The sequence below is a fragment of the Stylophora pistillata genome, chromosome 1, assembly GCF_964205215.1.
Source record: "Stylophora pistillata chromosome 1, jaStyPist1.2, whole genome shotgun sequence".
Classification (NCBI taxonomy): Eukaryota; Metazoa; Cnidaria; class Anthozoa; order Scleractinia; family Pocilloporidae; genus Stylophora; species Stylophora pistillata.
The window spans coordinates 35,882,804-35,906,984 of NC_142519.1; the positions used below are offsets into that span (position 1 = coordinate 35,882,804).

A 24,181-nucleotide genomic window follows, 5' to 3' on the forward strand; every position below is an offset into this window, starting at 1 on the left:
AAACAACACACTTGGCTTGAAATAATTTTATTACATCAATATAAAATTTCACGGTGAAAATTGTTTCCTGCACCCAAAAAGCTACTGATAACAATTTCAGTCCTCTCGGTCAATTCCTTCACTTTGCCCACACCACACACATACCTGAGTACAAAATTAATGCTAATAAAATGAAAATAATAAAAAATTAAGTTCACTTGATTCAGTCCACTGTCCTGAGTTATAGTGACACTGTCATTTGTAGTATGTAACAAAACAATCTTTAACAATCTTCTTTATGTTTCATATTTATAAAAAGATAGACTGTAGATTTTATGTGCAAATTCATATTAACACCAGATATTTACTGTAAAAATTTTAACTTCTTCAATCTGTACCCCATGTGATCTGACTTTCTACAATCCAAATCACAAACAATTCAATAAATTCATAATAGAAGTAAAACTTAAATCTAGCAAACCCCATATAATTATTTTTTAAGTTATAATACCTTCTCCATAAAGAAAAAGGTACATATTCTTTGTACATTTATAGACAACATTGATGACTGATTGATTGATGATAATAACAGGATTGTTTTTGTTTACTTTTGCCCAATTTTTTATCATCATCAGTTATTGACTGAGAGGCTGGAGGACAGTAGAACCTGCACTTCAATTGTCTCCAGGGGCAGGCACAACATATATCTTATGAACCAAGCGCGAGGGCTGTACTGGGAGAATATCGGCCCGAGGTCTTGACAGTAAGGACCGGGCGCAGCGAGGTCTGTACAAAAAAGAGCGAGGGCCGATATTTTTCCAGTACAGTCCCGAGCAAGCTTGGTTAATAAGAGATTTATTATATGACTGAAGTTCAAAGGGACACAAGTGTGGTGTCATTCGGGACCATTCGGGACAGCGCCCGGTCCAATAATGAGAGAACATTGACTGGCAATAGAGCATTTTGATTGGTTGATTTTAGTTATTGGCCCTCTGACTGCCCGAGTTGTGTAATAAATTCCAATATTGTACACAAACCTGGGTTGAATCAATGCACTGCGATAGAGTTTTGGACAAGGCTTGTCTATTACTCAATGTAAAGCTAGAAAAATATGAGAATTTCATAATATCTTTCAGTGTGAGTGACATGATTGGTCAATTTAGCAGGCCATGTTTCACTGTACTGCCCTATAAATTCAAAAGTTTGTTTGAATTGAAATTCTTCCCTCCTCCTAATCCACCACAGAGAAACAATTAAATAATAAAAGAATAATTAAGCCTTGTTTTCTTGGTGTATATCAAAAGTTATGAAACCTTCAGTTGTTTCTCCTACAGACTCTTCTGCTCAGATTTATGGCCCTTGTGCTTGCACTTGGGTTATAAGTCCAAGCAGAAAAAACTTGGTCCATAACTTTCAAACCTCTAAGTACTTGATATAAAAGCTAACTCATAATAATAGACAATTCGAGCGGTTTGATTTTTTTTATAAGCAGTGGTATGTCTGCAGATTTTTGAGAAATTTCTTTCAGTAATTTAACAGAACTATTTGCATGTAATTCCAATTTTCCTTGTTGAATACGAAATAAGAGTTAATTCTGCTTTAGGTACCTTGTTTACCAACTCACAAACCAACACATAGGGTACTCTTGACCTTTTAACTCCCACACGTGATTAAAATTTAACTTCTCCCTAAAATATCCATAAATTATCCAACAAACAGCTAGGTATAATGAGGATACTCAAATTACTTATGTGGTAGAGGTTATCTTGATCTAACAACAAATTCTTGTAACTGATTTAAAAGGCTAGAAATATGAAGCAGCTCGAGGGAAGAATTAACAATCACTTCTTAGGAGTTAAAGGGATAAAATTTTACATTGATCATCAAATCAAGCTTAATTTCACCAGCCAAAGTCATGTCTGTGTCAGAGACATTTAACTCTACAGCCCACTGTGTTGCTCCTGAGTGACTTGGACTTGTCTTACTCAATACACTTCGTAAATCATGGAGTCAGTACATTCATATATCCAAAGGATTCGTAAGCAATGGGGTTCTCTCGCTTCCATTGTTATTTTCACATCTGCAGTTCCGCTGACAAATGGGACATGTCTCTTTAATCTCCATCCACTTCATTATACACCTGAACATTTCAAACAGCAAATGTGTGTGAACTTACAGAGCGGATAATGAATTGTAAAAACCAAAAACATGTATGACTTGAAGTGGTAACCCCTCAAGGTAAATCTAGGTAAAATTAAAATTTAGTAGATTCGTAGTAATAATCTTCAATGAACAATAAAAGAAGTCAAGAATAAGAAGCAAAAACAGATATTGACTCACTTGTGATGGTAAGCATGCCCACATCGACAAATACTGATTTCTTCTTTGTGTATGAAATCATCCAAACAAATTGCACATGTCTAATAACAAATAAATCTACTGTCAGTGTTACTGGGCAAAATGTAAAACTTAATTGCATCCGAATTCATAGGACCTTGGAAATTTCATCGGAAGAAAAGGAGGCTACTTTGTGGCACAAATTGAGGTTATAACCTATGCGCAGGATGCACTGTGCTGAGCTTGCATATCAAGTAATAATAAATCAATAAACTTATTGATCAACTAATTTAACTGGTAATTAAGCAATTGTCTTGAGTATGGCTCTTTGCTACATTTTTTTCCTGTGATAGGACCTGCCAGGTGGCAAACAACCTAATTTTACATACTTACATCACTTTTCAATGAAACTTTCTTCAACCATTTCTTTCTGTAGTTTCCCTTTGAATAAAAAAAAAACAAAAAAAAACTCAAACTAACTGATGAAAACAAAACTTATGACTTCCTTTGAAAATGTGAGAGCTGTAGATAAGTATCTTCCCAAAATCTTATTCATGAAAGAAGTATTGATAGCCAGTATTAATTCTACAGGCACTTGGTATACAAGAAAGCCCCTTTACTTTTTCCGCTTAGATTTGTGGCCCATGCACTTTGCTGCTGAGCCAAAAATCTGAGCAGGAAAAACTTGGTCCATAACTAACAGTACAGATCAAATTCAATTTGTAAGAGGTATGTATTAATGTACATAATTTCTGGTATATATGAGACACCCCCCTAACTTATATAGAAACTGAAAGTGAAAGTGAACTGAAACTGAAAGTGAATGATTCGATACCTTAATAGCAGCATAGGCTGAATTGCTAAGGTCTACAATGTTACTAAGGTTGAGATTGGACGTCAGCATTATCAGGCGCCTCTGGCAGCCGCTTTAGTCCATGTAACGACCTCACCTTTTTCCCCCCACACATCCCACCCCAGGGGAGGACATCCATCACACAGTAATCTCGTGTGTGGGAAATTAACGTCTCCTACCCCCAACCCTGCAGGAGACGGGACCTCCATTTTATTCGTCCTAATCCGAGAAGACTAGAATATCTATCCATTTCATTGATGTAATAGAAAGGTAGCAAATTCTCCTCAGTTATTTTAAGACCATGAGTATTGGTCTGGCCAGGGCTCGAACCCTCGACCTCCCGCACAACACAATCCGGTGCTCTAACCAATTGAGCTAACCAGGAGGCGGTATACAAGATTGATGTTTCAAATCTCTCAATTTAAATCTCACAGGCTATAACTTACCTGCCTCAAACCATCATATCTGATTCTTCTGGGAGATTCTAAATCAATATCATAGTCATCACCTGTTGTCCTGGGAAAAAAAAAATTATCATTTTCATATGACAACTGGCTGGCACAGTACATCTGTTGTGCAGGAGGTCGAGGGTTCAAACTCCAGCCGGACCAACACTCAAGGTCTTAAAATAACACAACACAATGTCTCAGCCGAGGCTCGAACCCGGACCACTTGATCCTGAGTCGAGCGCACCAATAATGAGGCCACTGCGCCTCCATGACCTAAACTCACCTCCTACCTCAAAACAATAAAACTTAAGAAAAAATAATTACCCAGTTAAAAAATTTACCTATAGTTAAAAATAAAATTAACCAAGAGAAAAATTACTTGCAACATATACGTTGTGATCCAAAATTGTCAGCAAAGTTGTTATTCTTTAATTTTTTAAAACTGTCTCATTGAAATTAATTTGGATAGTTTCAAACTACTAATTAAAAAAAATTGAAGAACACTATCTTGATTGAGTAATACCCAATTACAGCTAACAAGCTATGTAAGTAAGAGGACTTATTATATATGCCTGTACAATTTTAATAATAATAATAACTTATTTATATGGTGCTCATATCTTGAGCTCATGGCACTTTACAACACTGTGCGGGGGACTTTACCAGACTGCTAAGCACTTTACAATCAATAAAGGTGAATCTAAAAGATACCCCCTCCCCCCAATTCCCAGTAAACAGGCCAGACCACATCACAGTAATCTCGTGAGTGGGTTCTTTAACATCCCCTGCCTAACCAAATTAACTAATTAATAGATGCAGGAGACAGGACCTACAGTTTATTCGTCCTTGTCCGAGAAGACTAGAACGTCTGTCCATTTCTTGATGTTATAGAAAGGTAGCACATTCTCTTCAGTTATTTTAAGACCTCAAGTGTTGGTCTAGCCAGGGCTTGAACTCTTGACCTCCTGCACAACAGTCCGGCGCTCAACCAATTGAGCTAACCAGGAGGTGGTATTATTTTGGAAATAATTGGATGAAAAAAAATCTTCTGACAACTAAATTGGACTTGACCCGTGGCTTATTCCAATTTTGGCTGTCCTTGGAATTTTTTTCTTCCAGTTACATCCAAATTGGACAACATATAGCCTTTTACCTATTCAAATATCAAACTGTGTAACTATTACTTACCTCAGTAGATAACAGCAGAATGCAAAACAGACCCCAAGAATAAGGAAGCCAGTGAATAAAATGGGTAGAAAGAACAAATTGCTCACGTTCATATCGCTGTAAGTCATGATCTGGATGGAAATCGGGAGCTTTACCCTGAAATAACACAACTACAAGTCAGGGAGGACTGAAACTACTCAGCAGGTGTCAGTCAGAAAAGCTAACTGGCTAATGACCAGTTTCTCACAAGTTTATAGTTAGTTAACAATGCACAGCTCCGATTTTTCCATTGAATTAGAGGCCATGTGCCACATTTTCAAAAAACACAGCTATCCTGTTTCTGTCCTTCAAGCCAACCACCAGAAACTGACTCATTAGTCAGCACTACAAATTAAATGTCACAGATGGAAAAGACCAATCATATTCCATTCACCCACTTTTAAAAACTTTCAAATTACTTCAAAATGATTGCAAGACTGGTACTTTCTTTTTACAACCTCCACTAATTTCATTCAAACATGACAAAAACATAGGCATTACTTTCATCAGTGAGAGGTTTAATTCAAACAATTGATCAACCCAGAACTTTCAAATGCGTGCAGTCATGATGCAAATCTTGTCCTTTTGTTCATCGATCATATCAAGAAAATACTGGGACCCAAGCAATCCATGAAGATTACCAATCATTTCACATGCAGTTCTACCAATGCCATCTATTCAGTCACTAGTACTTATTGCAAAAAAGATTCTCTAGTGAAATAGTACAATGATTAGGATACCAATTCCCGGAATACTTTTACAATATAGAAAGGATCTCACTACTCGTACTAATTATTCTAAGCAGCATATGAAAGTCTGCAGCCTTTCCCTACATCCTGGCAGTTTGGAAAGCTGCAAAGTTCTAGAACAAAGGATTTGGAGTAATTTTTCCACCATTCTGTCTTTTAGGATTTGGGTTAATTTTCCACCATTCCATATCTTGGGATTTAGGATGATTTTCCACCATTTTGTTTGCACAATTTAGGATAGTTTTCTGCCTTTGTGTCTTCTATGATTTGGGGTGATTTTTCTGCCATTCCAACATTTCATCATTTTGGCTTTTGGGGTTGCCCTATTGATCATTACCTTTCATATTCATATTCAATTCAGTGCCACAAAAATTTCAGTAAACCTCTTTTTTCATGTCTCACTATAAAGAGATTCATTGACCTCAAAACCCATAATTGACGAATCTGACTGAATTGCTGGGTAGTTTTAATTATACTATTAATACAGACTCGAACACGGAAACACGTCAGGAAAAGGAAACAATAGTGTGGTGTTATCACCATACTATTTTTATCAGTTTCTTTTTACATGTATTATTTCACGGCCTAGTGTACGTTTTAGTATCAAGCTTTCAGTAATGTACGTATTAAGTAACAGTTATGTAACGCTTAGAACATCATTCTTTTTTTAATCGATTACCTGCATTCATATTATTCCTAGCATTTGAAGATTTAGATTGTTTAAACCAGTTGCTTTACGGATGAACTTTCTTTTCAAGCTTATTTTCTACAAAGTGTAGCACAGAAACGAGATATTGATTCGTATATGATTGCAAATATCGATATAAAGGTTCTAATATAACCTCCAATATAAACCAGTAAACACTAAGATGCAGTTCACAGCACAAAATTTACGTAGTACGTAATTTAGACAATCTTATTTCGTTCGTCTAGGTTCTGCGCCTTTCTTGCGTTCAGATTAAATTGCCCTATCTCCTGAACGACCCTCTTTTTTAATCATCAAAATATATCAGAGCGATTTGAAGCTTGAATACGACAAGAGGCTGCCAGGAGTTTTAATTGCAGTTTCTATACCCTATGGGATTAATTGTTGCTATTTGGATCAAAACATTACGCGATGCTACATTCAAAGCGTTTAAACACCTCTATAAAACAGAAAAACCAGAAAAACATCATCTTTAACTGAGTCGCAGAAAAATTTAAGGGGAAGAAAGGAATCAAACTAACCTGGTTTAGCCATACTGAGTAGGGAAATAATCCATGCTGCTTCACCATTCGTTTCCGCAAGAGGTCAACGTTTTGTTCTCCTTCCCGACGTTCAAAGGGTTATGACAATCTAAATTGGGAGGCCGGGGAGGGGCGGGAACACTTTTGTACTAATCGATCAAAAGGAACTTCTTCACTCGAATTATTGCAGCTCGTGTATTATGTGTGACCATAGTAACGATAATTTGGATTGTACATATCTTGAACAGGGTTAATTTTTTATATGATGGCTTTTTCCCCATAGCATCCAGGGAAAATATCAATTTTCTCTACCCTGATAATCATGCAAAACGTGATATGAAATGCCGAGAGGTCATTGGCATTGTGGGTTGTGTTTCATCACTGTAAGGCCACCTTAAATTCCCTTCACCAGTTTATTCTGATTAGCGCTTCCTTCCATCTTTCACGATGTTCGAGACAGCTGGAAAGGTAAAAAACGAGACTCTTTTGGCTTTTTCATTGCGCCGAGAACATTAAAAAATATTCTCGGTGCCATGAGTTTGTGCGTGCAATTTAGTGCTGCGAAACCATGACTTGCCAATCGGTGCGTTCTTTCGCAATCATAACTATTAGCAGACGTAGATCGTCAGTGACGGGTCCAGCATGCTTCCTTCTGAAAGTTGGTATGGTTCATTTTGTGATTCTGATGAATACTTTCGGATAAGGTAACCTCTGAGTGAAATGGAGTGTTATGATATGTTTATAACAGGAGCCTTTAATCCTGATGTTAATTAGTGTACTGTTGAAGGTGTGACGATCTTTTGATCGGTTCACCAATTCAATTTCTCCGATATTTCTTTCTCTTTCTTTCCTAAAATATTCCAAGGAAAAATGTTTTCGTGCTATATTGATAAACAGGGTGGAGTCAGCAACGTGCCTTCTAAAGAAAAACACCTCAGAATACTCTGCTTCATGTATTCCACACATTATGCGACGATGTCTTGATAACTTTGTGATGCTTCGAAAATCTTGAAAGGTGAAACCTATTTACTGTTCAGGATCGTGCTTACCGGTGTTTCGTACCCCCTGTCGTTTCGCACCCAGTCGTTTCGAACCCAAAAAGTTGAGTCGTTCCATCCCCTTACGGGTGAGACGCAGTCTCTCTCTAGAAGCGGTCCAATGCATTTCGGTTCAAAATATCGATTTCTTTCAAACTTTGCCTATGAATCTGCCTTAGTCTGAAAGCAATCGGAACTACCTTGGTGTTTCGAAATATTGTAAAACAATTTTTTTCCGAGCTAAAATCGCTTCAGCGCTCAAAGGCCCGTTTTTAATTAACAGCTTTGATTATTAAAGATGACATGAATTTAATTACTTGTCTTTTATTAAAACTCTTGTTTGAGGAATTTTTTGCTTTGCATATTTAGATCGACCCTTTGTGAGAGCAAATCACATAAGTTTTTTTCTTATTTAATGGTTTTCTTCTCTGAGAATTATTTTTCAGTTTGACACTTACTTTGCCTTTGCCGCCATGACCGAAGAGCCATATGCAACTATTAATATCGGCTCAGCGCAAATTCCAACTTCTTCCCCATGATAATTTTATTCAGACTGACTAAAATAGAGTAGAAGAGTATGAAGAGATAAAAAAATTTGTGGTTTCGGCGAAGATTAAATCTAACAATGCACAAAAGCGGACTCAACTAACGTCTACAACCTGTGGTTGACACCTAAATTGAGCTCTTTTAAGTGCTCAATTCACTTCAATGCACTTTTAAGTGCTCACTGAAAAAGCTGTTAAAACAGCTTTTTCATGCTTAATGGTATCATAAAACAGCATTTAGGAGAGAAACATCTCCCCACCCATGTAGAAAAATACTGCCGCTGAAAGTTGACAATTCTCTCTACAGCTAAGCGATCTGCTGTTTTGTTTATCACGCAGTAAGGTCGGAGAAGGAAGGAAAGATATTACTTTAAGACAGGATACCTATAAAAATAGTCATGTTGATCTAAAATATTTCTTATTATCCGTCTAGAGAGTAAGACTTGGATGGGTTACTGCACATAATATCCCATGTTGTTGACTTCGAAGAGTCAGCATTAAACTTATTATTCAAAACTTAAAACCAGAGCGACTGTATATGACACACAACGCATACCACGTGAACGCCTCCAGGCATCTTGTAATAAAATAAGATAATGATAAAATCCTTTGATGTAAATTGTTTGATCAGTTCTATTTGCGTGTTCACTTTTGGCCTTTGACGGGCTAATTTGAGTCGACCTCTATTAAACAGTACGTCCCATATTGGTAGATCAATTGGATTCTTCACGTGGGTGACTATATAAAACAAATATCGACAACGAGCGGGAGAACGTTCCTCTCTTTTTAGTTACTAGTGGATGCTGATTTTGTGTTTGTGTGGTGTTTATAGCCCATTACATGCCGCGCTGCAATAGCTTGGGAAGCCAACAAAACTCTTGTTATAGAAACCATCCAAGTGGCTCCACCCAAGGTTGGGGAAGTGCGTGTCATGCTTGTTGCCGCTGGTGTGTGTCACATCAGACAACAATTTCCGGAAAGGAGATTCAGACGACGTTTTCCCAGGTGTCTTTAATAGGTCACGAAGCAATTGGGATTGTAGAAAGTATTGGTGAAGGAGTCAGATTAGTGAGGCCTGGTATTGTATTTATATTAAATTTTACTACAATCAAGTAGCTTTCGTAGAGAGACTACCCAATGATGTACAGGTTTAAGTACGATTAAGAACTGAAAACGAAAGCCAGTTGTATAAAGGTTTTACATGGCCGTCCTCGGAAGGGTTTTGAGCAGAAATTATTTGCGAAGTTTGTTCGGTTCCGTGGCTGATTGATAATTTTCTGATTGTTCCAAGATTTTCGTAAGCGCTCACCTGAAACTACGATTGCGTCATGCAGTACTCTCGTACCTAGTTTTCTCACGACCATGTTTGCAGTAATTTGGTTTTAACAACTGAGTTGATTATGTAAATTGCCCTCCGTGAAGAGTTTAAAAGCTGACGTTTCGAGCGTTAATCCTTTGTCAGAGCGAATGGCAAAGGGCTGGCGCTCGAACGTCGGCTTTTAATTCTTTACGGTGGCCAATTTACATTATCAACTCAGTTGAAAAAACCAAATTACCTTGTTACCCCCACCGACGCAGTACCATAGTTTCTCTAAAAGCTTCCTCCCTTTATTTATGTTTACAGTATACCAATACAAATTAAACACAAGTAAGATCTGCAAAATAAGCGTCATTCTTTTGTATTATCAGGCGAGAAGAGGAAAGTGCGAGGGCCGGGGGAGGGGAACGTTAAAATTGTAATTGCATTTTTCCTGCTCCTCCTTTCGCAAGTGACTACCGCCAAGCAACCTTCTTGCGCTCGCCTGAAAAACAAAAGAAAAACGCTTGTCGTTGTTCAGCAAGCTAACAAATCTATTCTAAATTTTATCTTTAATTTAGCGCAAAGAACAAAATTTGAAATGCTTCGAAGGTCCAAGTTTTCGTGACCCTAAAAACTAAATTACCATGAGCGGTTTCGCCTGAAAGACTAAATCCCCATGTTATCAGTTACAGGTGATCACGTGATACCACTGTTTCTAGCTGAATGCAGGGAGTGTGTATTATGCAAAAACTCAAGACTAATATTTGTGTCAGGTAGATTTCCCTACAGAGACAATGACGAAAGGTCATGTTATAGTTTAGAAATTCAAAACGCTCTCCGTGTCCTTATTTCATAAAAAGTTTTAATCTGTGGAGATGTAACAGATATGCTCCCTGAAACATATGTATGTTGAATACTGTTGTAATCATCTCGAACTAATAATTTGCTACTTAAAATACTTCAGGAGACGACTGCGCCCTACAGGTGAGATGCTTGATGGTACAAAACGATCCACGTGACTTATCAATAATTTTAGCATTTTCCCTTGCAGCTAAATAACTTGGCTGCACGGAATACGTGAATCCTAAAGATTATGACAAGCCTATACAACAGGTAGGGCGTTTTTTTTTCCCCATGGAATCAGTCTAGCTTACCCAAAGAACCGATGCTCATCATGATGGCAAGAAATTACTTTGCCCAACCTGCAAAATTTCAAATCAATGAATCGGAGAGAAACATTTTGTAAATTGTCAAGTTATTTGTAAACGTCTGTGTGACTGGCGGTATAGAATCTAACCTCAACTCGTATATAAATGTGAGGACATTTTTCCAGTTTGATGTCACATTTTTGGCTGAAATAGCATCTGCATGGATTGATGAAAACAGAATGAAATAAGTGTTTATTTTGGTTTTAGTGTAATTTTACCGTGTAGTTTATCATGTGGTGTTTCAAGTACTGAGCCGTAATTTTTTTACAATGGTTCAAAAATGGCAAAAAAAGATTTGCTCGTTGCACAAGCTAATTATAATTTGGGACTAGTCATTATTTGTCGGGGAGGCGGGATGGGAGGATTTTGTTTCTGTCACATTGAAATTAACCAGATCCCCTTATGAGGCTCGGTGGAATTCACAACCTCGTTCCCAGGGTCTTTCCCCCTAGTTGGGGGTACGAGAAAAGGCCCCGGGAACGAGGTTGTGGAATTCACCTTAAACATTCCTTTTAACAACATTTTTCCTGAGGCATTCCGTTTCTAAATTGTCAGTGATTAATTTCATTCGTAGGTCTTGAGAAATGACCTAAGGAAGAGTCAGTTACTCAATTGAGTGCATTGGCAAGGTTGAAACAATGGTAAATAGTGGAACTCTTAATTGCACTTGTCGACAAACGCTTGAAAGTCTACGGTGTAAAATGAATGCAAGTCGAGTTAAAATGAATTTAATCGCGTTAGTTTAAAGAACTTGTGTCCAGACCCTATTTTTGAGCTCACTGTCCGCTGAAGAAATATTGATAGTCAGTGCTCGTGGTCCTCGTGCCAATCTAGAAGACGCCCCAACTCGTCACACAACCTTCCGTCGTTCTTAGAAACTTTCGTTCGGTAACGCAATGCTTGTGACGAGTTTACTTTATATTTCTATTCAAAAAAATTTTTTTGGACATTACTGAAAGCGTGTCAAATATAAACCGGGTTTATAGCCTAACTAGTCAATCGTGGAATCCTCAGTAGTGTGGTTGAGGAAGAATTCGGCTGCGAAATCGGAATTGGTTGAGGTTCGGTTCCTCTCGGAGCAGCTCGGAGCAACTCGGAGCAGCTCGGGGCACTCATATTTCTCCCTGATCCACCATCATGGTAGATTTTTCACATCTTTCTTTAATGTACAGTGATTTACTACTACCTGTTCGAGAAGAAACCTGGAATCAACTCGTTTTTAAAAATTTAACTTGGAATAAAGGTTGTCCCTGCTTTTTCCTGTATAGGGCTGCATTTGAAGCAAGTCACCCTATTCTGGGTACAACTGTGCTTGTTGGAATAGCTGCTGTAGGTGAAGAACTTGCAGTGGATGCGAGAGGTTATGTGTTGGGAAGTACTATGAAAGGATCCCTTTACGGTGGAGGTAAGACTTGAAGACGGTAGAGAATAGAATGAACGTTGGAACTCAAAACACTTTGATTCCGAAAAATGTGATTTTTTTTCGGTTTTCCGGAACACTTCAGGTTTGCTCAGACGAGAGTAAGGTTATCAATATCTTACCTTTTCATAATTGGTTTCTTAGTCTAGGGTGAAGCTCGTGACTTTTTGCCATAACCTGTTGCTGACTATACTCTAGCTACCCACATATGTAGTAAGTTTAAGTATGAAAGGTGAATGTCTTCGTCTGCCATCTTGGTTCTGTTTGTGATTTTAAATCACTTTTTCTCAAGTAGTATTTCACTTTCTTGACCCTTGAAAATCAAACACTAGGTAACTACGGAGCGATTTTTCTTCTTATCTTCCAAAACGCATTCCTAGATTGTAGGGCTTGCGGTGTCCATTTTCAAATGACGCCACATCAAATTATCGTTCATAAAATCACGCTTTTATTTTTTTTTTAACGCTCTTGACCAGGGTTTAGAGGAAAGGATGGTATCCCGAGGCTGTCAGAGGAATATTTGGCTGGAACACTGAAACTGGATAAAATAATTTATCACACTATGCCATTGGACAAAATAAATGAGGCGTTTGATCTCATGCTCGCTGGCAAAAGGTTTGTCAGCTATTTGATACAATCACTATCACGTATGATGCACGACCCTTCGCAGTAGATAGCGCTATTTATGCAATAGCGAAAATCAGACCTGAAAAAAATCAGGCCTGTACGGGATTCGAACCACTGACCTCTGCGATACTAGTGCAGCGCTCTACCAATTGAGCTAACAAGCCAACTGGGAGCAAGCCGTTAAGTTGATTCGTAATAAACCCGTGATGATAAATCAGATACAATGAATATACGAGGTTCATATATTTGAACTGCGGTATTAAATACGTATGATGCACGATCCTTCGCAGTAGATAGCGCTATTTATGCAATAGCGAAAATCACGTGATTTATCATCACGGGTTTATTACGAATCAGCTTAACGGCCTGCTCCCAGTTGGCTTGTTAGCTCAATTGGTAGAGCGCTGCACTAGTATCGCAGAGATCAGTGGTTCGAATCCCGTACAGGCCTGTCTGATTTTCGCTATTGCATAAATAGCGCTATCTACTGCGAAGGATCGTGCATCATACGTATTTAATACCGCAGTTCAAATATATGAACTTCATATATTCATTGTATACAATCACTATCAGTTGTTTACGATACAAGGAATAAGAAGTATATATTGATGCTGAATATATGTTACCTAACTATTGTTTGTTTGTTTGTTTCCTCCGCAGCATCCGCACAGTAATCACTTTTAAGCCTTGACATTTGCAAATCAATCAGGAACAGGAGTGTACGGTTGACGCATGCGTTCTTTGCAAGCTGCTGATAATTTTCAATGGCCAGGAAACAGTACCTATGCGTCAGGTCAAGATGGTTGGATGTTGGCCAAGTCTTTTTCTTATTTTTTTTTTCTTTTTTTTAAGTACTGAAACGGAGTCGGTCCATAAGACGTAAAAAAAAAAAAAAAAAAAAAGAACGAACGAGACTACTACCCAGCCAGCTTGCTCAAAAGTAGCTTTAATAAGAATCAAGAATGACTTCTTTATTTCGAGAGCCGGGAAAGAAGGCCAATTGTGTTTGTAGCACAATAACCCCACAAGAGTCGTTTATGTTTTGTTTGTTTTGACTGTCTTATGACACTTTTCTCGGCTGCATCGCCGTCACTGTCCAAACATTACGAACTTTGTAAGTCCGCTCCACTCAATGTTTCTCGTGCGCGGGATCAAAGCGGGCAATCCCGAGCAGACATGCTGGGGTCTTGCTGACGCAGTAATAAACCCTTGAAGATCGACTAATTTTTTAAAAACCAAGAAAGTTTTAATAAGTTACCTCTTCTGAACGGACATTTGACTTTGAAGAAATCTGAATGCAACGTGTACTTATAAACGTTTACAAACTTCAATAGCTCTTATAGCAAAACTATAAATCTCGTCAAGGTTTGTTGAAACACCCTGCTTTTAACTCGATGCAATGTTGAGCTTTTTACAGGTGGTCTAACGTTCCTGTTACCAACATTGACGAGGACGAGATGGGAGGTGGGTGGGGGGGGGGTAGGTGAAAGTAGGTGGGGGGTAGGTGGGGGAAAGCAGGGGGTAGGTGGGGGGAGGTGAGGAAGGCAGGGGGTAGGTGGGGGGACGTGGGGGAGGGAGAGAGTGTGACGAGGAGAATAGCTCTTCAGAAATTGGAAAGGAACTGATCAGTTCGACAAAAAGTCCACCATACTGCTGCTGCTGTTCACAGGGTGGATAACAGAATGTTCACATTCTCAGCATATTCTTTGCTTTGTGGAACAACTCCTGCCAGTTGGACCGGCCGCAATGTTTCATGAGGTGGAGTAAGTCCTTCCGGGCAGTACAGGTCATTTAAACTCAGCCAGATTAAGTCTGGATCAACTGAAGAAAAGTCTCTAAATGCATCAACTGCCGCCTGTAACAACAATTGTGAAAGGACTTCAGTCAAATCATTGCAAAACTAGTGATAGTTTTGTTACTTTAAAAACGTCTTCGAGGTTACACAGCTGCGATTTCGATTCTCATCTGTAGGATGACCGAAAAACTCTATCTTCTTGGGGAGCATCTTTCAAAAGAAAAATTCAACTTTTTGTTACCATGTTGATTGCTTCAAAACTGTTTCAGTCCTAACACTTCACAGGTTTTCGCAAAACTTAAATCGAAGATTGGTTGACATATTTGCACATTGCAAGTCAAGAAGTTTCCTCGGAGGTTTAAACATTGTTAGAAAAAAAGAAAAAAAGAAAAAAAGAAAACAAAAAAAAAGCCAACAGCATAACAAAAGAAACAAATAAACAAACGGTCAAGAAAAAGAAGTGGGATGTACAGACTTCGTAATGACTCGCTTTCTTTTCGAAGTACAACGAGATCATTCAAGTAGTACCGCGTGAGTGGTAATTGTTTCCCAAGCCCACCCAAAAAGACATTTGAGTCCTACTTTCTCGTTCTCAGGTCCCTACTGCAGGTTACAGATTCTCTTTTTTCTCCCCCCGATTTACGACCTGCACTCAATACGCTTGGGCCATAAGTCGAAGAGAGAAAAAACTTGGTTCGTAACTTACAGTGCAGACCTCACTCTTGATTAGTAAAAACTATGTCCTGATTCCTGCACAAAAAGAAAGAGAGGATATTACATTGCCGCGCGGAAATATTTTACGAGTGAGAGACGCTCACTAGAGAAATATTTTTCAACACTCGAAGATAAATTTCTTATCTCTATGCGGCCACGTTATATTTTATTTATTACAAAAACACCAACGAAATACGACATCTTATCACTTTCGCTGCGAAAGGCGCGATTTATTATGTAACCATAGTATATTTGCACGTGTGAAGATATCACGTTTTCGCGCGAATTCTTAACTGGTATTTCATTGATGTTTGTATAATAATCTGCTTTCTCACATGAGAACGATCTTCGCAGTGAGCAGCACTATTTAAGCAATAGTGAAATTAAGACCTGAAAAACATTCAGGCCTGTACGGGATTCGAACCCATGACCTCTGCGATGCCAGTGCAGTGCTCTACCAACTGAGCTAACAAGCCAACTGGGAGCTGATCATGATGGTGATTCGTAATAAACCCGTAAGATGATGAGTCAAATGCTAAGAATATATGAGAATCATATATTTAATTTCACTATTGCTTAAATAGTGCTGCTCACTGCGAAGATCGTTCTCATATGCGTTTCTGTAACCGCAATTCAACCGCTAACCACCTCCGGGTTAGCTAAATTGATAGAGCACAGGACTAATGTGCGGAAGGTCGAGGGTTCGAGCCTCGGCCGGACCAACACTCAGGTCTTAAAATAATTGGGAAGAATATGCTGCCTTCCTATAACATCAAGAAATGGTTTAGATATTCTAGTCTTCTCGGATAGGGACGAATAAATGGACGTACCGTCTCCTGCAGGGTTAGGGGTAGGAGACGTTCATTTCCCACGCACGAGATTACTGTGTTATGGATGTCCTCCCCTAGGGTGGGATGGGTGGGTTGTTGTCTTGCGATTATATGAGCCTCTGGCTCGGGCAATATGGGCAACTATGCCCCACGCAAAGACATTAAACTTGATTACAGGAAGGTTAAAATGATTCTCATATATTCTTAGAATCTACTTTCTGCTAAGATCGACAATGACGAGAGAGAAATTGTTCTCTGAGTTTGGTCGTCAAGTGATTCGCGCATGTTGATCTGACTGCTCAGGGATAAGGACACCCCCCCCCCTTTTTTTTGCCAGTAACAGACAAAGGTAAAGCAATTCATGACAACACGTTACAGAATTCGACACCAGTAGAAACAGATCATGCAATCAATATGGTTATTCTTGCTTTAGAAATTGTAACCTACGAACAAGTTTCTGCTTTTGACTATTCTCTGTGCTTTTACCACATACTTGTTGTAGTAGCTTGGGTTGCCGACTGCTGAGGTACTGGGTACAAACCCACACCACAGAACAAAGCGTTGCTTCACCAATTTCTAATTGTTTACACAACCGTCCCAGGCCCTTTAACACAGCCAGCTGCTGCTTGAATGACTGGGACTGAGAGTAGACTGGGCCGGCCTTTAGGCTCACTGATGCTTGTTTATCAAGAAAAGCAGTCATGGATGGAATGGTGTCCTTGATAACTCGACGGTACATAAAGCTTCCTGTGGCTTTAGCCATGGTGCACAATACAGAAACAGCCTTAATCGTTACCACCTGCAATAAAAACAGATATAGTACTGGAAGGGGGAAAAAGGAACAATTTACTTTATATCTTGTAATTAATGGGTAGTGTTTAATCAGGGTAATTGGTAATTGTGTATGGCACACAGTCCTTAGCTTTTCAGATCGGTCACATGATAAGTAGGTAGGTAATTAAAAAGTCTGTAAATTAAATTGTGAAGCATTATGATCATATGACGTTTTTCTTCCTTTTGACCAAGCACTATTTGAAAATTGTGAGAAACAAATAACACAAAACTACCCTCTCATTTACCCGTTCATCATCTGTGAATCTCTTCACCATTGGTGGCCACAAGCGGTGAATCATGGGAAGGAGTTGGTCGTCAGACTGACTAATGGCTTGAACACCAATGCCAATCGTGTCCAGCACTAGGAGACGTAGCCATGGCGACTTTGACGACAGGAAATGTACACATTTTTCCAGCACCTACATGACAAAAAGTAACCCATACAGGTTTCATACACAATTTATAATGAATTCCTTAGCAAAATTCAAGATCCTTTCATACTTTTTGCAATTAAACCATCCTTCCCAAACTCAGATGCAACCCTCCTGAAATATTAATATTAATATCAATACCTCAGTTACAGTTATGTAATTAAATTGCATTTGGTGTATGTTATAACTGACACATTGTTTTCATGGTCGAGAGTGACCAGAGGTCTCAGAATGTTGCAGTGCACTGCAACGTCAAGAAAACATAACCCAGGGCTTGACACTAACTTTTCAACCTACTAGCCAAGTGGCAAGTGACAACTTAAAATAATGTTACAAAAATTTCTGTCAGTTTGTTTACTAGCCAAACTGGCAAGTGGAAATTAAAAACCACTAGCCAAAACTGAATTTCTACTAGTCTTTGGCAAGTTGGCTACCATTAGTGTCAAGCCCTGTCAACCCCCTACACCCTAACATCAGTATGCATATTCTCCATACTCTTCTCTATACATTTCCTAAGCTGCTGACAAGGACAATTTGTTTAAAAAACAAGAGCTTCTTTAGTTGGTGATCATTTCCTTCATTCTCCTGACCTTAATGTGTGATTCAAGGGTGATATTGTAAGGAGAAATTAGATGCTAATCATCTGAGGGGTCAAAGGGTTAAGTTGTAGCATTTCAGACTTGAAGTAGTCAAGTGACTGTTACACAATGTAAATATAAAATAAAGAAACACAGCCTAGAATTCCATAATTATGTAGTCTAAATTTTCTTAGTTTACTTTTTTAGGCCTTAAAAACTAGTTTGAAAATTTCATACTTTGTTGAGGATTCAAGAAAAAAACCCCACTACTAAGGACAAAATAATCTTTACATCCACACATGACAAACTGGCTCACCAGTGTTACGTATTTAACATGTCTTGGCACTTCAGGCTTCTTGTCAGCCTCAAAATGTTCTTCTTCCATATTTTCCTCCTGTTCCTTTACTTCTGTTTCCTCAAGCTCTTTTTCGTCCACGTATCCTGTGGCTTGTTGCTTCCTTTTGTGATAATTCAGGAAATATTGCCGAATCTCCTCTGCTGTTGTGTTAGTTTCCTCATCTTTGTTGAACTTTGAATTCTGTACCTCTTGGCAGATGCTGATTGGTTCCTTTACACATCAGCAATTAAGTTAGCAAAGATTAATTAAAGAAATTAAACTCCTCACAGTCAAGAAAAACATATGAAATATAATATTTAGGTTGAACGGCATTCTTCTTTATGCATCATGTAGCACTGGTAGCATTAAAATCCCTGTGTTGTGTTCTTGAAAAAGACGCTTTCAAGTAATTCATACTCTCACTCGGGTTGTCTAAAGAATTTGAGTAAACAGACTGTGATACAAAGTAGGGGACACCAGGGGTTATCAAATATGAATGTCATTCTTACAGACTGAAAATTGATCAACAAGCCTTTGGAATGACTGGTAAGTTTTTCAGAGTAAACAGTGAAATACACTGGTTATTGGCTCATTTTGAGCATCCTGTCTCACTGTCTGGGAATTTTGAATGTTGAGGGCAACCTGTAATGGACTAACATACTGTTCGGCAGAAGTAACAACCCTGAGCAGTAGTCTTTTCACGCTCCAGAAGTTATGGTTCACCATATGCCTTGTTTTACCCTCATGGCTAAAATATCAATCCTCAAAATTACTAAGTTATGTGGTTTAGATATTTCTATGTATAAATCACTTTATTTTGTAACGAAATATTTTGATTTGAAAAAAGTACTACTTGTACCTTATTCTTAGGGTCCTTGATCACTGCTTCTTTCACTGGAGCTGGAAACCACTTCTTTATCATAAGAACAAGTACATTTAACACTTTCATCAATAGGTACAGCAGCTCTTCAGGATAAAGATCAATAACTGAAAATATATCCATGAGGGTGTCCTCAATAATGGAAAGAATTCCTGAGTTACTGTACTGAATCATAACTCTGAGCACACAAGGAGCTTGGCAATTCATGAAGACATATTTGAAATCCAGTGATATGGAATTCACCAGGTAGTCAGCATTTCTGGCTATCAGCTCATCTACTGACATGTACCCACAGCTCTGACAAATCTTCACCAGAGTCTCATAGGCTGAGCGACTCACAGTGGCATTGTCACTTCCTAGCTTCACCATGATTGGGTAAAGAACCTGCATAAGGTACTGCTCAAATTGCGAAGAAATGACAATTGAAAACACCCCTATTGCTTCCAGCAACAAACAGCTGAGAAGCACATTGCTGTTCAAAGCTTCAAAAGGTAGTGCTTTGGGTAGCTTGGTCTCTTTCTTGACAGTGAGGAAATCGTGGGGTTCTGATGCAACAGCTTTACGTGAAGGTTTTACTGGAGGATTTGATATCACCAAGTTCCAGTTAATGTCAGAAATGTACTCAGTAATTAAGAGTTCTACAGTATTATGTAGCTCTTTCTGGTTTGTTCTCTGGTTTTTAAACAGGTCGTTGTCATCGTCTCTTCCTGTGGGAAAAACAAAATAACATTTACTGTTTGAATTTGTTTGAACATTGAAGAAATGTCAGGTGTAAAATTAAGTTCTGCACTCACAAGTAAGATAAAAAAAATCCAGTGTGAGATATTTTGCGGTTCTTGATAATAAAGTTAACATAGAAATATTTATTAATTGCCTTTTTTCATATATCATACTTATTGTGATAAAGAACTCAAACACTGGTTTCAAGTGATATGTTTGTCAAGCAGTAAAATTGCTTTCAAAGCTGAAACAAATGCTTAGGACAACATCAGGTGCACTAATGTCAACTACACAATTGATTGATTTCATGAACTACAAGCTGGCCAAAATTGATGGCAAGAAGGCAATCTTTCGCTGGTAACTGTCACAAAATGTTACACTTATTTCTGCACAGTTTAATGAACAATACTTGTTTATTAAAATTGTATCAGAGAAATTTATACATCAGCCTTTTTGCAATTGAATTTGGAGCAAAATTTATCAGGAACAGGTTCAAATAACAGGATTCAAAGGTTCCTGTGCTTGGGACACTTTAAATGAATAGCTCAAGGTCTTCTGTTTCATCTGAATCGACATGGTGTCTACTATTGTTTTCTTCCTTCAGTTTTTGAACTTATTGACATCCCTGGCTTGAAACTGATTTTCTACATCTTACCATTACAAAAAGTTGTTTTCTCATCTGCCACTCCTCGTGAGGAACCCACTACAATCTCACTCAATATATAAACAGCTTGCTTCTGGTACAGCTTAGACTCATGAAACAAATCAAGGAAGTGATCAACCATAAGAGCAAGGTTGCCATGGTAACCAATGATATGGCAAATCTGGTTCACTGCTGCCTTAACTTTTTTGTCTGTGAAATGCTTGAAGTGGTATTTAGGATATGTGCTGGCTGTGAACTGGTGAACAGGGTATGACATAGGGTTCTCCCCTTTTGTCTCTGATGGTAGAACTGCTGTTTCTGATAGAGATGGTGTTTTTTCTTCAACAATTCCCACATCACCAACATCAAACTCTAGAACCTGTAACAATTTGAAGAATAAAATTTTTAACAGAAGCATTTTTCTGGGTTTTCGAGGTGCTCAGTTATTCAACAGAGGGGACCGAAATTTATTTTCTATCATTTAAAAGTGTGGAATATGGGTATTGTTGCCTTGTAAAAAAGAATTTAGAAAACAACTCCTGAAGAAGAAGAATATTTACTTACATTGTGCTAATATCAATATACATTTTCATCAGTGCACTGTACCCAACCCATCCCACCCCAGGGGAGGACATCCACCACACAGTAATCTCGTGCATGGGAAATTGACGTCTCCTACACCTAACCCTACAAGAGACAGGGCCAATGGTTTATTCGTCCTTATCCCAGAAGACTAGAATCTCTATCCATTACTTGATATAGAAAGGTGGCAAATTCTCCTCAGTTATTTTTTAAAGCCCCGGCTGGGGCTTGAACCCTCGACCTCCTGCACAACACAATCTGGTGCTCTAACCAATTGAGCTAACCGGGGGGTGGTTGAAAATGATTTTTATTGGCAAATTTTTTTTGTGGCCGAAATGATTTTTGTAAGCAAATCTCATAATATCTTTTATTAGTATATACACACTCAGTGATGTTGGCGTTTCAACCAATCTGATTGGTTTGCTATCTCGGGCTAATCAACAATGTACACCTCCGAGTAAGTGGATAATGTGAAAAACAAAATGGAGGGTGTAAACTCGTGTTTCGCTAAAGTTTCAGAAGCAGAAATTGCATTTAAATGTCTTCTTTTTTTTTCTCAAGATCACTTCGTGTGTATATACTAAAACAATTATTCTTTTCAATCTCGGTGAATAGTGGCTTTCGGGAATATTTAGCCACTATTCACCTCAATTTCAAAGAATAATTGTTAAATATACACCAGCCTCATTATAACCTAGATCTTCCCCTGGGATATGTTTTTTCTCCCTTTTATAGTATACAAGATAATGTTATAACACCTCTATTCTGAATTTTTTGCAATTGTCACATTTAAAGTTTGTCATACCTGAATCAGTGCTAAAGAAAGTCTCTTTAAATAGGATGAAGAATTCAGCAAGTTATAAAGCCTGTTACCAAGGAGGCTTAAATAACCAAGAACAAGGTTTAGGCTTTGGATTTTTTTCCCATCATCCCCTGTTCTCATGAGTCGTGGGAGTGACGTCAATGCTAAATGAAGGTTCTCTTCCAATAGGGAGTTAAGTTGGCTTGGACCTGGCAAACAAACAAACAAAAAAAAAAAACAGAAAGCAAAAGAAAACGTTAATCTCTTATTACCTTCTTCACACAATCTGTACAACAAAACTTACTATACTTTTGTCTTTAAATTTCCTGAGATGCTGACAAGGAGAATATGTTCGACAATTTAGAGTTTCTTTAGTTGGTGATCATTTCCTTTATTCTCGTGACATTAATGTGTGATTCAGGGGCCATCAGGGGTGTGGCTTGTGACCATCAGGGGTGTGGCTTGTGGCCATCAGGGGTGTGGCTTGTGGCCATCATGGGTGATATAACAAAGAGAAACTTGATACTAGTCACTCTTAGAGGCTAAAGGGATAATTAACTATTCAGGCTACTTGTCTGTATCTTTAGACCTGGTGATACATGTATGTCCTGTTAATTCATAATTGTTGTCTGACTTCATAAAACATCATTACCTATATTATTTAACTGAAGATAAAATATTATTAATTCAAAAGCCCAAACATGAACATTTAAAATGCAATCATATGGTATGTGCACTGTTATTGCTCATTTTCATGTTTGCTTCACAGCTAGAAAGTGGATTTTGTGACCATGTCAAAACAGAGATATCCTGAGAACATTCATCCCAGTCCTCACCATTTCCAAGTCTTTCAGAGAGTTTGTGCAGGGCTTTTTTACTGAGAGATACCACTTGTGAATAGTCATCCTCAGTCAATCCAACCAAGAGATCAACCAGAGTAGATGCACAAACTTCTAAGGAGTCCTTACAGTTTTCAAGAAGTTTGTCGCAGAACTTTGCCAATGAAAGTCGTACTTTCCAGTTAGGGTGTGCAGAAATAATACTAAGTCTTCCAATGACAATTTTTAATTTTGATCCAGTGTCCTGAAACCACCCTAAAGTTCTGTTAACTTTAAGCTGTCCTATTTTATCATGTCCTCCTGGATTTGAGTTTGAAATTTCTTGTTTTGTGTTTTCCTTTGATTTAGTAAATTCATCTGCAGTTGCCAAAGACATAAGCTGAGTAATGATGTCTCTATCCTCTGATTGTTTCATTGGCAAACGCTTGTCATTCATCACTAAAGAAAGAACATCACCCCATAAAGAGATGGCCTGTGTAACAACCACATGGCCTTGTTTGGTGTCTTTTGTGATGATTCGACACAAAGCTGTTGAAATTCCAGGTACAAATGAACCAAACGCTTGTGCTATGGAATCGTTAATTGCATCTTGTAGTGCAAGCCTGTCCTCTCGTTCAGGATGGTTTCCGTCCTCTGACTGCCCACCAAAATTTTCGTTACAACAAGCCAAATGACCGAGGCACTCAAGAGCACACACTCTCAAATTTCTGGCTTTTTCGTTTTCTGACAATGCCAGCAACACACTAACTGAATGCCCAAGAACTGGAAGGAGACGAGGTGAATAAAATGCACCTCTGACCACGAGTGATGGGCTCTGGAGAAGGCAAGAGAGACATTTGACGATAGCCAGCTTGAGTTCTTCGGGAATATCAGCCAAGTGACCAGGACCTCCTTCCTTTGAACTAAGAAGCATGCACATGTAATTAAACATTTCTTCAAACGTACTCAGCTGACAAACACGTGCATGTCTGAAGAGAGTTCCAATGCATCCAACCACTGTTTCTTGAACTTCGTTGGTAGCACTGCCGCTCTGTAAGGCAAGTTTTAGAGGAAACAACACGTACTCTACCAGCTGGGTGAGGTGAGATGGGTTTAAAATCTGCAGCTTAGCCTCCAAATCTTTGATATTTTGTGGTGAAGGATCTTTTGATAGCTTTATACAGACAGGTCGAAGCTCTCTGAATGATTCACTAGGATCTGGACCCATGGTGCACAAATCGCATTACAACTCACGATTCTGCCGCCATCTTGATTTTCTA

At 38.5% G+C, this 24,181-nt stretch overlaps 3 protein-coding genes and 1 non-coding gene across 8 annotated transcripts; 1 reads left to right on the forward strand and 3 right to left on the reverse strand.

The window, feature by feature from the left end:
* Positions 1-11: 11 nt before the first annotated feature.
* On the reverse strand, positions 12-6,957 carry LOC111332521 (RING finger protein 24). 2 transcript variants are annotated; one of them, XM_022937878.2, is made up of 6 exons: positions 6,801-6,956; positions 4,807-4,941; positions 3,616-3,685; positions 2,710-2,757; positions 2,320-2,399; positions 12-2,119 (listed from the first exon to the last, which is right to left on the reverse strand). In XM_022937878.2, the coding sequence occupies exons 2-6, from the start codon at positions 4,911-4,913 to the stop codon at positions 1,999-2,001; spliced, it is 426 nt and encodes a 141-aa protein (XP_022793613.2). In that variant the 5' UTR covers positions 4,914-4,941; positions 6,801-6,956; the 3' UTR covers positions 12-1,998. The 2 variants fall into 2 exon arrangements, with proteins under 2 accessions (XP_022793613.2, XP_088609805.1); XM_088753679.1 differs by lacking the exon at positions 3,616-3,685 and having other exon boundaries at positions 6,801-6,957.
* A 50-nt stretch (positions 6,958-7,007) lies between these two features.
* LOC111332532 (alcohol dehydrogenase 1-like) lies at positions 7,008-14,040 on the forward strand. Of its 4 annotated transcripts, none has more exons than XR_015998848.1 (6): positions 7,008-7,268; positions 9,215-10,795; positions 11,465-11,531; positions 12,159-12,295; positions 12,787-12,925; positions 13,598-14,040. XR_015998848.1 is itself a non-coding variant. In XM_088753706.1 (6 exons), the coding sequence occupies exons 4-6, from the start codon at positions 12,271-12,273 to the stop codon at positions 13,626-13,628; spliced, it is 195 nt and encodes a 64-aa protein (XP_088609832.1). In that variant the 5' UTR covers positions 7,057-7,268; positions 10,647-10,795; positions 11,465-11,531; positions 12,159-12,270; the 3' UTR covers positions 13,629-14,040. The 4 variants fall into 4 exon arrangements, 2 of the variants coding, with proteins under 2 accessions (XP_088609832.1, XP_088609826.1); XR_015998851.1 differs by having other exon boundaries at positions 7,036-10,455; positions 10,647-10,795; XM_088753706.1 differs by having other exon boundaries at positions 7,057-7,268; positions 10,647-10,795.
* Positions 13,868-24,179, reverse strand: LOC111332541 (TELO2-interacting protein 1 homolog). Its single transcript, XM_088753609.1, has 8 exons — positions 22,920-24,179; positions 22,087-22,292; positions 20,712-21,078; positions 19,316-20,043; positions 18,436-18,687; positions 17,356-17,529; positions 16,770-17,075; positions 13,868-14,792 (listed from the first exon to the last, which is right to left on the reverse strand). The coding sequence occupies exons 1-8, from the start codon at positions 24,127-24,129 to the stop codon at positions 14,601-14,603; spliced, it is 3,435 nt and encodes a 1,144-aa protein (XP_088609735.1). The 5' UTR covers positions 24,130-24,179; the 3' UTR covers positions 13,868-14,600.
* Positions 15,850-15,922, reverse strand: Trnaa-ggc (transfer RNA alanine (anticodon GGC)). The gene has a single exon. It is a non-coding gene; the product is annotated as a tRNA-Ala (tRNA).
* Positions 24,180-24,181: the final 2 nt, after the last annotated feature.

What these genes read in the sequence shown, in the direction of transcription:
- LOC111332521 (XM_088753679.1), bottom strand. Translation starts at nt 6,848, where the DNA reads ATGGTGAAGCAGCATGGATTATTTCCCTACTCAGTATGGCTAAACCAG. An exon ending in ACTCAGTATGGCTAAACCAG is followed by an intron (nt 4,942 to 6,800) that starts GTTAGTTTGATT and finishes GTGTTATTTCAG; the next exon opens with GGTAAAGCTCCCGATTTCCA. An exon ending in GGGCATGCTTACCATCACAA is followed by an intron (nt 2,120 to 2,319) that starts GTGAGTCAATAT and finishes TGAAATGTTCAG; the next exon opens with GTGTATAATGAAGTGGATGG.
- LOC111332541 (XM_088753609.1), bottom strand. Translation starts at nt 24,129, where the DNA reads ATGGGTCCAGATCCTAGTGAATCATTCAGAGAGCTTCGACCTGTCTGT. An exon ending in GAAAACAACTTTTTGTAATG is followed by an intron (nt 20,044 to 20,711) that starts GTAAGATGTAGA and finishes TTTTTCCCACAG; the next exon opens with GAAGAGACGATGACAACGAC. An exon ending in ATGTTAAATACGTAACACTG is followed by an intron (nt 17,530 to 18,435) that starts GTGAGCCAGTTT and finishes TTTGTCATGTAG; the next exon opens with GTGCTGGAAAAATGTGTACA.
- LOC111332532 (XM_088753700.1), top strand. Translation starts at nt 12,271, where the DNA reads ATGAAAGGATCCCTTTACGGTGGAG. An exon ending in AGGATCCCTTTACGGTGGAG is followed by an intron (nt 12,296 to 12,786) that starts GTAAGACTTGAA and finishes GCTCTTGACCAG; the next exon opens with GGTTTAGAGGAAAGGATGGT. An exon ending in CTCATGCTCGCTGGCAAAAG is followed by an intron (nt 12,926 to 13,597) that starts GTTTGTCAGCTA and finishes TTTCCTCCGCAG; the next exon opens with CATCCGCACAGTAATCACTT.